We start from the raw sequence: 14,569 nt of genomic DNA, 5'->3' as shown, positions 1-14,569 counted from the left end.
TTAGTCAATAAATAATATAGTGTCCAGAATTAACCTTCTGAATAAGGACCAGGGGAACTTCTCATAATTCGTTAAAGTCTATAAGAAGAACCCCACCCCTAGACAACCACCACTACACCCCCACAGTGGGCGCTTCGTCCGGGATATGAATTAGACATATATATTATTTTGGGACTTAAAGTTATTGGTAGAAGTATTAGTGAACAGTGTGAGATATTTTCCATTCTTTGTATTTGAAATTTTGTGATTTTCTCATCTTGTATTTTTATTGTCATATGTGCAGGCTTTGTAGATCTTCCATTCATAGCAGTACGTGTGAAGCAGATATCGAACAAATATCTTACCTGAACGAAACTAGTTGTTGTCGACAGGTAAGTATTTAAACTGGTATTACAAATATCTGTATATTGTTTGAATTTTGAGACAAGGTATCACTTTACATTAGTATAATGGCTACCGAACGACAAATGATAAAGGAATACCGCGCCATGGGGTCGGAAGATCTTGGATACGAGGGAGATCGCCTGGCAACCTTTATAGAAGAAAGGATCAAGGAATGGAAGGCCGAAAAAGCAGCGGAAAGAGAAGCCCAGAGAGAACTAGCCAAGATAGCAGCGGACCAAGAGTTAGCCAAGATAGCCGCGGACCGAGAAGCCCAGAAAGAGCTGGAGCTAGCCAGACTCGCTCACACTCTGGAGATGGAAAAGGTCAGAGTTGAAGCTAGGACCAACGGACGGGACGACGCCAGTACAAGCTCTGGAACAACCGGCCGACCTTTCATCGACCACCGGATAGTCCAGATCAACATGTCACGCTTCAATGATAGGGAGGAGGCTATTGACGATTTTCTCGTCCAGTTTGAGAAACTCGCACGCGCTCATCAGGTCCCTGAACAGCACTGGGCCATTAATGTCTCAGCCTTTTTGCAAGGTGCAGCTCGGGAAGTCTACCACGGCTTAACTGCAGAAGAGGCTGATGACTACACTGCCCTCAAGAAGGCGCTTCTCTGCCATTATCGGCTGACCGCCGAGACTTACCGGAAACTTTTCCGGGACTCGGTGAAAAAGGTAACAGAGACCCACTCTCAATTCCACAACCGTGTTCGAGGTTTATTTGAGAAGTGGATGAAAATGGCCGAAGTCGAACGCACGTACGAAGGGCTACGCGAGGTAATACTCAAGGAACATGTCCTGGGTACTTACCGTCGCGAGTTGACAGTTTTCTTAGCAGAAAGAGAACACCGGACGCTCGAAGAGATCGCTAACATGGCGGAGCGATACGAGCAGGCGCACTCGAAGAGTGGAGGTTCCGGGGTTGCTGACCGACCCCGACCCTCTGAGTCGCGTCGTATGGGGGAGGTTGAGCCGGCTGTCCGTAACCGTCAGGGCGACGGGAAGGTCGGAGGGGCACCTACAGGTAGGGCTGCCGCCTATCGACCTGGACAGGCCTCACCCACGAAACCAGGACTTGCAAGTCGGCGAGGGCCGCCGACATGTTTTAATTGCAAGCGCCTGGGGCATTTTGCCAGGGACTGTCCCAAGGGCAGGCAGACCCAGGTGAATGTCGTAGCTAAGAAGGAAGGTGTGCCGGAAGCGAGTCGCAACCCAGCCAACCTTGCGGCCGCAACTGTCAATGGTGAAGGCGCCACCATCTTGTATGACACTGGGTGCAGCGTCCCCGCGCTTGTCGACAAGAAATATGTCAAGCCGGAGGACTATACAGGGGAGGTAATAGAAGTTCAGTACGCGAACTGCGCGCGTGACTCATTACCAGTAGCTGTCATTGACCTCGATTCACCATACGTGAAGGGGAAAATTGAAGCTGCTTGCTTGGAGGGGCTATCACATGACGTCATATTGGGTTGCCGTTATGTGTTACCCCAGCCGAACCCCGAAACCTGCACACCTATGCCAGTGAGTGCTGTTGAAACCAGGGCCATGAGTCGACAGCCGAAACAAAAGCCAATCCAAGTTACATCGACACCGGTTAGTAATGTTATTCCAGCGGAGTTAAGGAAGCTGCAACAGGAGGACGCAACTCTGGCGCAGTTGCACAAACACGCAGAAGCGGGAACAGAAAGGGAAACTCCGAACGGCGCGGTGAAGTTTGTCTACAAGAAGGGAATCTTGTATCGCCACGCCAGGAAACACAACGAACACTTCAAGCAAGTCGTCGTGCCAAAGGAAAAGCGTTGCGAAGTACTGAAACTTGCACACGAGAGTCTCATGGGTGGACACATGGGAATTGCTAAGACGCGTGACCGTCTTGTAAAAGAGTTTTACTGGCCAGGGGTCCAGGGAGACGTAAAACGGTTCTGTCTCTCCTGTGACAAATGCCAGGGAATGGCACCGAAAACGGATCAGCGACCCATCCCTTTGGGGAGTACGCCCCTTATCGATGAACCATTTAGACGTGTTGCCGTGGATTTAATCGGACCGATAAAACCCGCGTCTGCGCACGGAAATCGATATATTTTAACGGTTGTCGATTATGCTACACGCTATCCGGAGGCCGTTGCGTTGCGTAACATTGACACGGAAACCGTCGCGGAAGCTCTGTTTGCGATCTGGTCAAGAGTCGGAGTGCCCGACGAGATCTTGACCGATCAAGGAACACAATTTATGAGTCGTGTGATGGCGGAGGTGAATCGTCTCATGTCGATTAAACACCTCACGACTACACCGTATCACCCCCAATGTAACGGATTGGTCGAACGGTTTAATGGGACCTTGAAAAACACGCTCAAGGAATTGTGCGAAGGCCGCCCCAAGGATTGGGACCGGTATATTCCGGCCATGCTTTTTGCATACCGGGAAGTACCGCAAGCGAGTTTGGGGTTCTCTCCCTTTGAACTCTTGTACGGGAGAACCGTACGCGGCCCAATCGCCGTACTGAGACAGCTGTGGACAGACGACCACGCTGTAGAGGAAGTACGCACTACCTACCAGTACGTCGCGGACTTGCGCAACAAACTGGAAGAGGTTTGTTCTCTCGCGCAAGAAAATCTCAAACGAGCTAAGGCGCAACAGGCGAAAAATTACAATAAGCGCGCAAAACCACGTCAGTTTGAGGTAGGGGACAAAGTGTTGTTGTTGTTGCCCCAGGAACACAACAAGTTGCAAGTTTCCTGGAGGGGTCCATACGTCGTCACCAAGAAGGTCGGAGGTCAAACCTACCGGATACAGCTACCGACGAAAGAGAAATTGTACCATGCCAATTTGCTCAAGAGGTACCGGGAAAGGGAGACCGCCAGCGATTTTGTTGTCGCAGCGATAGTCACCGAGGATATCGAAGGCGATACGGAAGGTGCTAACACTGTCCCGAGCTGTCCATTAACGAGGGCCGAGACTCCGTCGGACGTGGAGTGTGACCCCATGTTAACTGAAGGGCAGCGGAACGAGATAGAGACCTTGCTGGCCGGATATTCCGACGTGCTAACAGAAAAACCCGGGAGGACGACGCTTGTCGAGTTCGGGTTAAAGATGGTGGACGACCGACCAGTTCAGCGTAAACCCTACCCCTTGCCCCACGCGAAACGACAAGTTGTAAGGGAAGAAATCGAGCAGATGATTGCTCTAGGAGTAATCGAACCTGCCGACTCTCCGTACAGCTCACCAGTAGTCTTAGTGCAGAAGAAGGACGGCACCCATCGGTTCTGCGTCGACTACCGGAAGCTGAATCAGGTGACAGAATTTCAAGTTGAAATGCTACCTGACCCCGAACATATCTTCGCTTCGGTCTCGAAAGCGAAATATTTTTCCAAACTGGATTTGTCCAAGGGGTATTGGCAAATTCCGGTAAGGAAAGAAGACCGACCGAAGCTTGCTTTTGCTACTCCCGACGGGACATACCAATGGTTGGTGATGCCGTTCGGGGTACAAAACGCGCCCAGCGTCTTTACCAGAATGATGCGGAAGTTGTTGGAGCCCTTGCGCGATAGGGGTGTCCACAACTTCATGGATGACCTCTTGTTAGCTACAGAGACATGGGGTGAACACCTCGCTCTGTTAGCTGACGTTTTGGAGCGGCTACGTCAGGAGGGCTTGACAGCCCGCCCTTCCAAATGTCACCTTGGTTTCAGGACATTAGACTATTTAGGACATACCCTGAGCCAAGGCACGCTGTCTCCAGAGAAGTCGAAGGTGGAGCAGTTGAGAAACGCCGCACGCCCCACCACGAAAACGGAAGTGAGGTCATTCCTGGGACTGGCCGGATATTACCGGAGGTATGTCGCTAATTTCAGCGCGATTGCGGGCCCGTTGTCTGACCTAACCAAGAAACGGACCCCGAGTAAGTTCGTTTGGACAGATGCGTGTGAGCACGCATTCCAAACGCTAAAGGATAGACTTACATCCGACGCAGTTGTTCGTCTACCGGACTTGGATAAAGAATTCGTTCTGCGCACCGATGCATGCGACACGGGACTGGGAGCAGTACTGCTCCAGGAGCATGACAAGACGCTTTTTCCTGTCGCATACGGCAGCCGGAAGTTGTCTGCTGCCGAGAAGAATTACTCAGTATCGGAGAGGGAATGTCTCGGAATCGTGTTCGGCATATCACGGTTCGAGCGATACCTATATGGACGTAAGTTCATATTGGAGACCGACCACCAACCACTCGCCTATCTGGCGCAGGCAAAGTTGTCCAATGGTCGATTGATGCGATGGTCGCTGTTTTTACAGCAGTACCAGATGCAGATCAGATACGTGAAAGGATCTGAAAACGTAGGCGCAGATTTCATGAGTAGAAGCGCCGAAATGATATAGATCATTTGTTATATTTTCGTGTTCATACTCAGTTTAGCATTTAGTTCATTTTGCTGATTTTGTTCTTATATCGTGTAACACTTTTGCTTTTTTAGTTTGAGTGAATAAAATCCTGATTTTATTCTCAAGCGTGGGGGGTATGTGATGTTTTACCCCAACCCCTTGTATTATACATGTATTTATAAGTCTGTAAGTGGAGCCAGGTAAGCTTTGTTTTTCCAAGTGCCTAAGTTGGCTAATCCTCTTACGTAACCCAGTCTTTGTTTGAGCTCTTGAGTGGAAATCTGGCGGGAATCTTTGTACATGGGAACACGTGACGTAGACAACTTCAAAGAGCCGGAAGCCGACAATGGTAGGCTGGACAGTACATGGGGACACACAGACTGACATTTTTATGATTGACAGTTCGATCAAATGACCAGAGTCCGTCGCCATCCAATCGGGATGCGTTGTAGGTGGGACTTGATTCGAGAAACTGGCGTAAGACTGGTACAAGCCTGAAATTCGTCAGTTGGTGTTTAAGAGTCGCAGTGACACACACTCCGTTAGCCATTCGTAAAAATTGGCGGAATTTAGGAAATTCATGAAATAGCTTCGATCAGGTAAATTTGATGTTACGTTGATTCTGCTTGATACGACTGCTGTTAATTGAAGAGAATTTGTCGTATGTATACATTTTACTTGTATTGAAGTATGAATAGTTAATTATGACCTTAATAGTTTGCATTTTTTTCATGACTTTAGCTAGTACTTTTGTTTACGATTGATTACGATGTTGATTCGTTGCCTCATTATTCATAATGTTACCATGTACACCTTATTTGTGAGGCGAAAATGTTCTCTTCTTTCGCTAGTAATATGTGTGCATATTATTTCGTGGATTATTACGTTTACGCCCTTTTGAAAGGACGATTTGTATTTGTGAAGAATTGTATTGCTCGCTAGCCGCTATAAGAATTAATATTGTAATTCTTTGCGTAGTTATATTTTGGTAGACAAGAAATTTGTTTACGTAATGATAGATTTTGCCATTGAGCAACGGATTGCCGTTTATCACCATTTGAATGTGAATACTGTGGATTTGGTACGCTTGTGTAGGAAATATATATAAATATATATAAATATATATAAATATATAGATAGTCATATTACTAATCGTAGTAATATTTTAGTACAATCATATTTGAAATATTTTGTATGTATATACTGATAGGGCTCAGTATGTAGATATTTGAATCCTTTGTGTGATTGTGTTATGGCGCCATTTTTGTAAGCGGCGGAAGTGTATGGGAATTTCGATGTGTGCGCATGCGCGACCCAAATGTCCCGCCTTAAACTGATGGTTCAGTTCAGTGACGTAGTGTGAGGGAAGATTTTTATAACCCTATGCTAATGCATTATACCTTTCAACAGGAAGCTTTCGGGGGACGAAAGAATTTCAGAGAATTTCGGGGACGAGAGAAGTTCAGAGAATTTCGGGTGACGGTGAGAGATACCGAGTGAATTTCGGGTGACCTCAAGGGATATCGTCAAGGGTTCCGGATACTAGAAGAGGAACCGGAAGTCAAGATAACGGCAAGGAACAAGGATTATAGAAGAGGAAGCGGAAGTGGAGATCACGAAAGGAGAGAAAGACAAGGGAACGAAGAGATTTAGATGAGTAGCACTCAAGAAGGGAACAATCTCCTCACACTGTGAACTCAAATGATGATCAAAGGGATCATTGGGTGAAAGAGAGACATTGATTACTTTAAATTCTTTTAAATTTCATTTATTAAATTGTTATTGTTTAAATTTCATCTTTGTATTTCTTTTAATTTAACTGTCGGCATTGCTGACTGGGGGCTCGTAGCCATAAATATATTTAGTCAATAAATAATATAGTGTCCAGAATTAACCTTCTGAATAAGGACCAGGGGAACTTCTCATAATTCGTTAAAGTCTATAAGAAGAACCCCACCCCTAGACAACCACCACTACACCCCCACATACACGAACACCAAGCAATCAACGAGGGCACGCGCTAAAGGGTTCGATCGTGTCTTCAGCATACCAGAGGATGAAGAGGCGATTGTTCAAGAAATTCTGTATCATCTAGACCAAGCAATACAATTTGGCAACGGATGGGCTTCTTTGGAAAAGGGCATAGTTTTAAGACAGATAAAGAAATTCAAGGAAGCATGCGATACATTTTTGATAACGTTAAACCTGGAAGGAAGCATCTCAGCCATACTAGAAGTTTCTTGCTATGAAAATCTTGGCGCTTGTTGTAGAGATATTGCTGAACAAGAGACAGATTTGGAACGAAGAAGAGAACGGGAGATAGATGCAGTAATATACTGGAGAAAAGCACTAGAAAAAATAGCATCCAAACTTGGCAAAACGCTAAATTTTCCCAAAGAGGAATGGATGTCATATCCAGTATTAAAAGACATGTTCCAGCACCGACAACCGGATATTGCAACGCTGAAAGCACTTGCAGAACTCGGTGAAATACTCGAGAGACCTGCCGAAACTCGATCCTACTATCGAGAAATTTCTAAGTTGGGTGAGAATGAAGCAAATGACCCCACAATAATTTGTAGTGAGATTAAAACTTTACTGAAAGAAAATCTATATGAGGAAGCAGCTCAAATGCTGGAAAAACGACAAAAAGAAAACATTAAAATTAGTAAAAACTTTTGTAAGTTGGTTTACCTTGAGTGTGCTTTCTATTTCGTCTCTATTGGCAAGAAAGAAAACTCGGGTGAAAGATTTCGACAGGCGTTTGACACAGACACAGACAATTCTTTTGACGCAGCCTTAGATAACTCCATAGCAAAATCAAATTTTGACATTTTCCTATTATACGACGAAGACACGGAGGCAGATAGGACTATGTTTGTTCTCGCTGAGAAACTGGAGGAATGTCTGTCTGTGAATGCTGGGCTAAGAATCACCAGCAACAGCAAGAATGTAGATCCCAGAAAACAGAGGTGGGCAGAACAAACCAAACAAATGGAGTCTAGCAAGCACATTGTCTTGTTACTGGATACAAATGAAGAACCACGTGGCGACTTGGAATATTTCATTGGGATAGCCCAAGGAATTAGCAAGAGGAATAAATCGATTCTGAACATTATTCTTGTTGACGAGTGTACTTGTCCCCTTGAACTTACCATTTTTCCCACAATGCACTTCGAAAGTAAGCAGCTTAATAGCAAAGACGATTTCATCCAGTGGATTCGTGATTTTATCTTTCGCTTGCTTCATGTTGACGATAATGAAGTGTAGTTGATTCGCCGTGCATTAAAGCAGCAACAGTCTCCTGTCGATCTATCTGTAATTTGAGATAGTATAGTTTTAGTGAGTGCTTTTGGAGATGACCAAGATTTACAGATTTGAAGGTGACTGGATAAAGCAGTGGCCGGTCATCTGAAAATTTTCACTATGACACCTTTATATATAAGTTTGGAGTGTACGTCATTTGTATATAGCTCTCCAATTTAAGGATTTGTTTTGGATTTTCGTGATTACTTGTGTGATTATAGGAACTCGGTTTTGGGGAAATAGTTCTCAGTCCGATTTATTGCGTTTTTCCATGTGAAGTATTTGTTATAGGGACTGATAAATTGTACAATGGAACAAGTGAGAAGGGAATGTTCAATTATCTGGCGACGCCTTTTTTATTGTTATGATGTTAAATATGGTGTAGTGTTACAGGCGAAATGAGGCGTAAAATCATGATTTGACTGACCTAGGGTATATATATATATATATATATATCAGCAATGTTTTTTTATGCGGATGAAATGAAAAAATAACAATATAATAAACAATTTAACATATTGGTGAATCGACAATTTAACATATTGGTGAATCGACCGAGATCTTTTCGTATACTCAAATATTTCGGGTTTTGCCAACAGCTATAAATGCTAGGTGGCTCTGAGCTCGATATGTTTAAATATCATTGAAGTTATCACGAGCCTATCATCTATACTCGTATGACAAAGCGGTTTCCGGCTTATACATTATTGACGTTATTCAGTGGAAAAACGAGATGTGTTTGAATATAGATTTTGTGTCTATGAAAACAAATTCGGCTAGTCAGCTCAGGGTGGGAGCAGCAGAGAGGGTGAACAGACCAGTGGTCGAAAAGCGTCGAAATGTCGAAAATAAGCCTTCCTACAAATGATCGAAAAATAAAAAAGCATCGACAGATTTAAAAAAGCGTCGACACTTTACTGAGAAAATCTCTCCGGAATTTGTCTAATTAATATTACTCCATTGTCGTTGGTGATTTTTTCTATTTTATTATGCACGCATTTTACACAATTACGCCTTCGCCGAGGTGCCACCCACCCTCTCTGCTGCTATTCATCCAAATATTTTATCAAGACCTACACGATATCTTGTTCTAGGATCGTGCAAATTTATTGTTATAAATCCATGCGGAGTAGCTTGCGCTCATGAAAAGAAGTTTTTAAATTTAATTATATCCATGTCACCGCTGCACCAAGTTTGATGAATATTTCTCATCGTGTGTGTATCAACTCCATTAAACACAACTAAAATATTACAGTTATCTCTGATCACTTTTGGTATTTGTGTGTATCGTTTAGTAACATAAATGACATCAGTGTTTTTATGTCTACCTCGAGAAAAAATCCTAGCTGGGTTTATTTGTTTATCCAGCATCACATCGTCGTATACAACCAAATTATTAATAAATCCGTCTATGGAATCTACTGATGGTGCTTCATCAATATCGGTTATAAACTTGATAACATCGTCATCCAGTAATCGCGCGTTTTCCATTAAAATCCTTGAGCACATCATAACATCGTTGATCATCAACTGACGGGGCTACCAAATACAATTTATCCCACTTTATCCATCTCATTATAAGATTAAGTAGCAACTGTGTCTTTCCACTTCCAGATGGTTCTATTATTATCATTCTGATGGAATTCGGTAACGCAGGATGATACTTGACAGGTTCTCGTTTTCTTGTCGCTGAGAAATCAATTATATCCATGCTGTATAAAATATCTATGGATTTATATTGTTTGAAGTGCAGGACGCGTACCCCGACGGATACATTAACAACTATTACCACAAAAAATAATAGATCAGCAGTTACGGGTAAGTGTACGCGGTGTGGTACAAAGAAATTCAAATTTATCTCTACTGACAAGTCAGTGCAGTCAGGTAAAAAACCAAAACTAAAGTCAAGTAAAAACAAAAAAGCAGCGCGGAGGTGATATTGCAGCAGAATTAACAAAGTTACCGGGAACTCCGTGGGCCAAATACCCAGGAGAAAAACATCTACCAGGATATAATTATTGCGGTCTTGGTACTCGACTCGATATCAGGCTTGATAATCAGGATCAACCAAAACCAGGCGAGGAACCAATAAACGCTATTGATAAAGCATGTCATACTCATGATGTTGCGTATAAAAGCAATGATCTACAACATAGGCATATTGCAGATGTGAAATTAATTTAAACGCTAAATTCTATAAAAAATAAAAATATCAAAGAAAAATTAGCTAATTGGTTAGTAAGATCCGCGATGAAAGGTAAATTAACGCTAGGGGCTGGTAATATATAAAAATGGAATCGATTTATTATTCTCCAAGAGGATACTGGAAAGGTAAAACAGCAATTAGTAAACTTGCTGATACAGCAGCGGTTAAACATTCTACTGCTAAAGCGTGGTTATCTAACAGGCAATATGGCAAATTTACCTACCACCACCTAAGCAAATTCGATTTGCACATTTCGATGTTAGTGTTCCTAATGAAGTTCATCAAGCTGATATTCTGTTTTTACCACATGATACTGTACGTAGAAAAATGTACAAATACGCACTAACCGTTGTTGATGTTGCAAGTAGATATAAAGATGCAGAACCGCTATCAACGAAGACAGCATCTGAAGTAGCCGATGCTTTTAAACGAATTTATCAACGACGACCATTACGATGGCCACGGCTGCTACAGATTGATCCTGGCAAGGAATTTCTTGGTCCAGTATCATCGTTGATGAAACAACATAATACCAAAATACGACGAGGACATACTGCAATTCATCGTGATCAGGCAACTATTGAACGATTTAATCGAACACTCGCTGAGCGGTTATTTGGATATCAATACGCGAAGGAATTTATTCAGGATACGAGATCTCGTGAATGGGTTGCAAGATTACCAAGTGTGATAGCAGCATTAAATAATGAGATCACTCGAACAACCAACATGAAACCTATTAATGCAATTGCCAAAAAAATATACCTACACAACGACGTGATCTTTCAGCACAGCCAGTATTAGGTAATATCACTGTCAGGTATTTATACGAACCTTTTGAACTCGAAGGTGGTAAAAACGGGCGACTGATCCTATTTGGAGTGTTACCTCACATAAGATATCCACCGTAACTAGATCCTCAGGTAGACCCGCAATCTACAGGCTGGATTCAACTGCTCCTCAACGTGGATTTGTACGTGAACAATTACAAGTAATTCCCGAGGAAACACAATTACCACCGCGATCACTTAACTAGCTCCGTTACGTCGATTACATTCAAGACAGGTCAACATGATATTTTCTCGTGTATGACCGCGACTGTTATCTTTTCTGTCTATGGTAAATTGTCTTGGATCATTTTTTAGATACCGTCATAACATTATACAATTACAACTTGCACAATGATTATTCTGTTGTTTCAACGTGCTGATAAATTCGACGTCGAGATCAAAATCGCGTTTATTTTTTTTATCAGATTGTTTATAACCAGCTAATTTTTTTCTTATCATATCACTTTGACATTCGTCAATATCATCACTAATCACTGACGAGTCCATGACGATTCGTCTCAATTGAGATATTTTTCTAACTCGAGACATGCACCACCTTGAGTAAACTTTCCTATTATTTTTCTTCCAAGATCCTTTGCTGTTTTATCGCTATTATTGAGTTTAATCTCGAGGATTCTAGGAGCTTCTTTGATGATATCATCCTTGAGAGCATCAGGACATTTTTCTCTAAATTTCTTAATGACCTCATCGAGACTGATATTTTCCCCCGGTGGTAACTAAACCTCGGTTTGTTTCTTATATGATATAATTGCCTCACTAACCACCAACGATACCAATATCGCACAATCGAGCATATATCGTAATAAAACTATTGGTGCCCAGCGTTTTCTGAGAAATGTCTACCAAACCAAACATAACATATCGTATGAAGATCCATATCAAACTCGAATGATTCAACACAAGCAAATCCAGTTAGATCAAAATCCGGCAATGGTCCATTTATCGATACTCGCGTCATTTCATGTGTTGGATGACCGAACCTTGCAAAATAATTAGAACAATCTTCGTATCCGAGAGAACTTCCTGGATAACACGCAACCATATCAACAGATATCATATCGTTGTAATTATATTTGGTATTCCACAATCCGCCGTGGCCATACTCGACGCAACTTGATTGTTTATCCGAAAGAAATTCATTTCGGGTTGGTTTCCACGAATTTTTTTCTCTAGCAACATGAGCTGCAACAGATGGAACAGTAAAACAGTTGCTCAGGAACTCATCAATGTTTTCTGAATATTTTTGAGCAAGGTTTTTCATTTCTTCATGAAGGGATTCTTTACGATATATTTGACCGTTGGGTCGCACAAATTGATCATATTTTTCATCATCTGAGCTCTTAAATAACCACACTGACACAGGATCGTTTTTATTTATCTCGTTAATAAAATCAAACATATTATCATCATAAAATTTAACAGTTCAATTTCGTGGAAACACTGTTACTGCGCTAGTCCACGCGTGTGCATTATGATCAATAATTTTGATCGAAGCTCCTTTTGATTTATACTTTGATTTATACAAAGTCTCTCCTGTTATCGTCGCTACGGTTATTGGGAATTTTAATCTTTTTCCTAACTCAGTGACATCTTTGATAGACGCCCCGGTATCTTTAACTGTTTCGACCCACTCGTTTATTATTTTACGTCTTTTATCTGTTAAACCGTTTCCACGGGCCGCGTTTGTAAAATGTTCTATTACTCGTTCAGCTACACAGTTTATTTTTGAAAATTTCATTGGCGCCATTTTATCAACGCTAGGTTTTTTATTTATCACATAGATTCCATAAATAACTGCTGTTACAGGATACGCTCGCTCATAATACGGTTTGTCAATACCGGTCAATAGACCTGGTTTGGAATTTCTACTTAGTATGACAGTTTTTTTATCACCGTGGACGGGATCATATTTGTCACGGATAATCCACTTATCTGTTTCTGCAAGTATGACAAATTTTGTTCTGAAAAGATGACTTCTATCATCGAGCTGTTTAATAATAGCTGCTGCTCTTTTGTCACTCATCGTAGCATCGATGATACCTTTGGCCTTGACTTTGTCATTGCGAATAATCTTGAACGTTGACCAGACATGAGATGCACCATCTGCGTGAAATTCTTTCTTGGCGTATTGAATTTTATTGATAAAACCTTTTAATTTTCCGATCAACCAGATCTCGTATTGGCACGTCAGGAGATATCCTGTCGAGGTTGAATTTTCTTGTTTTCCAAGGTTTGATTCGAGATAATCTTTTAAACTCATCCATATTATATTTCAGACAAGTATTTAAATAAAAAATATTATATATACAATGTCTCAATGCAAATGGTTGATGATCGGATCATTAACTCTTTGTAATAAACCCTGCAGGAAGGAATTCTGCGGACAACACATGCAACACGTTCACCGTGGAAGCTTAGGACCAATACCATGTCTGCGATGTGGTGCTGGAGTACGAAGAAAAACACAGTTGTGTGCGTGTTGTGGTGGTAAACGATACAGAGAGCTTAAAAGATATTATGATAAAAAAATAACGTCAACGACAACGCTATAAAATCCGTGGAGGATTATCTAAGTTTTCAGACAAATTATGATTTAAACAAATGATATTATTGTATAATGGAGCAAGATATGAACCACGAGTTTATAAAGCATCCTACAATAACAAACTACGAATCAATTATTGATGGTGTGATCAGAAATTGTCAGAGGAAAGTGCCAGTTGGTTTTGTTACTAATACTGGTTATCTATTGTTTACTGCTGGGAAGAAAAATTATCTCTGTCATCGATTTGTGTATGAATGTCACAAGGGGTTGATCAAAGATGGTCTTGTGATCGATCATATTGACGGGAATCCTCAAAATAATCGTTTATTCAATCTGAGGGTTGTCACGCAAAGTCAGAATTGTAGACTTGGAAACACCGGTTGTAATGATAAGAATGCCAAAGCAGTCTTATCTATAAATTTAGAGACGGGTGAAGAAATTATATTTCAATCGATGTATGCAGCTGGCAAATATTTCGATACTGAAAGGTTTTCAATATATTCTGTCGCAAAAAATATAACCAAATCCACTCTTTCCAAGAAATATAAACAAAACAAAATCATGTTCCAATATTGTTAATGAGATAAACTATCATCATTATCAAGTAATTACCTCGAATTATATTTATTACCCATTTTTTTTAACCATTTATCCTTTTTTGTCAGAAAGTCTCATTTTTATACTACTTATTTTTTGACTCATGAGAAGGGAGATTACTTCTGCATGTATATATTTATCCGTAGACTTCTGATTTTTATGGTCGTAATTGGTCAATTAACTATCTACGTCGTAATTAATATCAATAATTATACTCGTAGAAGGATATTTATGTTTTTTAGCTTACAAAAAAATATAAACGTATTTCCCATCGTACAATGTAGCGAGTTATTTT

The 14,569-nt window shown here is 41.4% G+C and overlaps 1 protein-coding gene across 1 annotated transcript; it reads left to right on the top strand.

Annotated features, from left to right (window-relative positions):
* Positions 1–68: 68 nt before the first annotated feature.
* Positions 69–6,560, top strand: LOC149786315 (uncharacterized). Its single transcript, XM_089976715.1, has 2 exons — positions 69–5,368; positions 6,180–6,560. The coding sequence occupies exon 1, from the start codon at positions 450–452 to the stop codon at positions 4,764–4,766; it is 4,317 nt and encodes a 1,438-aa protein (XP_089832841.1). The 5' UTR covers positions 69–449; the 3' UTR covers positions 4,767–5,368; positions 6,180–6,560.
* The last annotated feature ends 8,009 nt before the right edge of the window (positions 6,561–14,569 follow it).

Source organism: Sinohyriopsis cumingii, chromosome 12, assembly GCF_028554795.1.
Source record: "Sinohyriopsis cumingii isolate HCF-2022 chromosome 12, ASM2855479v2, whole genome shotgun sequence".
NCBI lineage: Eukaryota > Metazoa > Mollusca > Bivalvia > Unionida > Unionidae > Sinohyriopsis > Sinohyriopsis cumingii.
The sequence above is the reverse complement of the archived record's forward strand: the minus strand, read 5'-3'. Positions and strand labels throughout refer to the sequence as shown.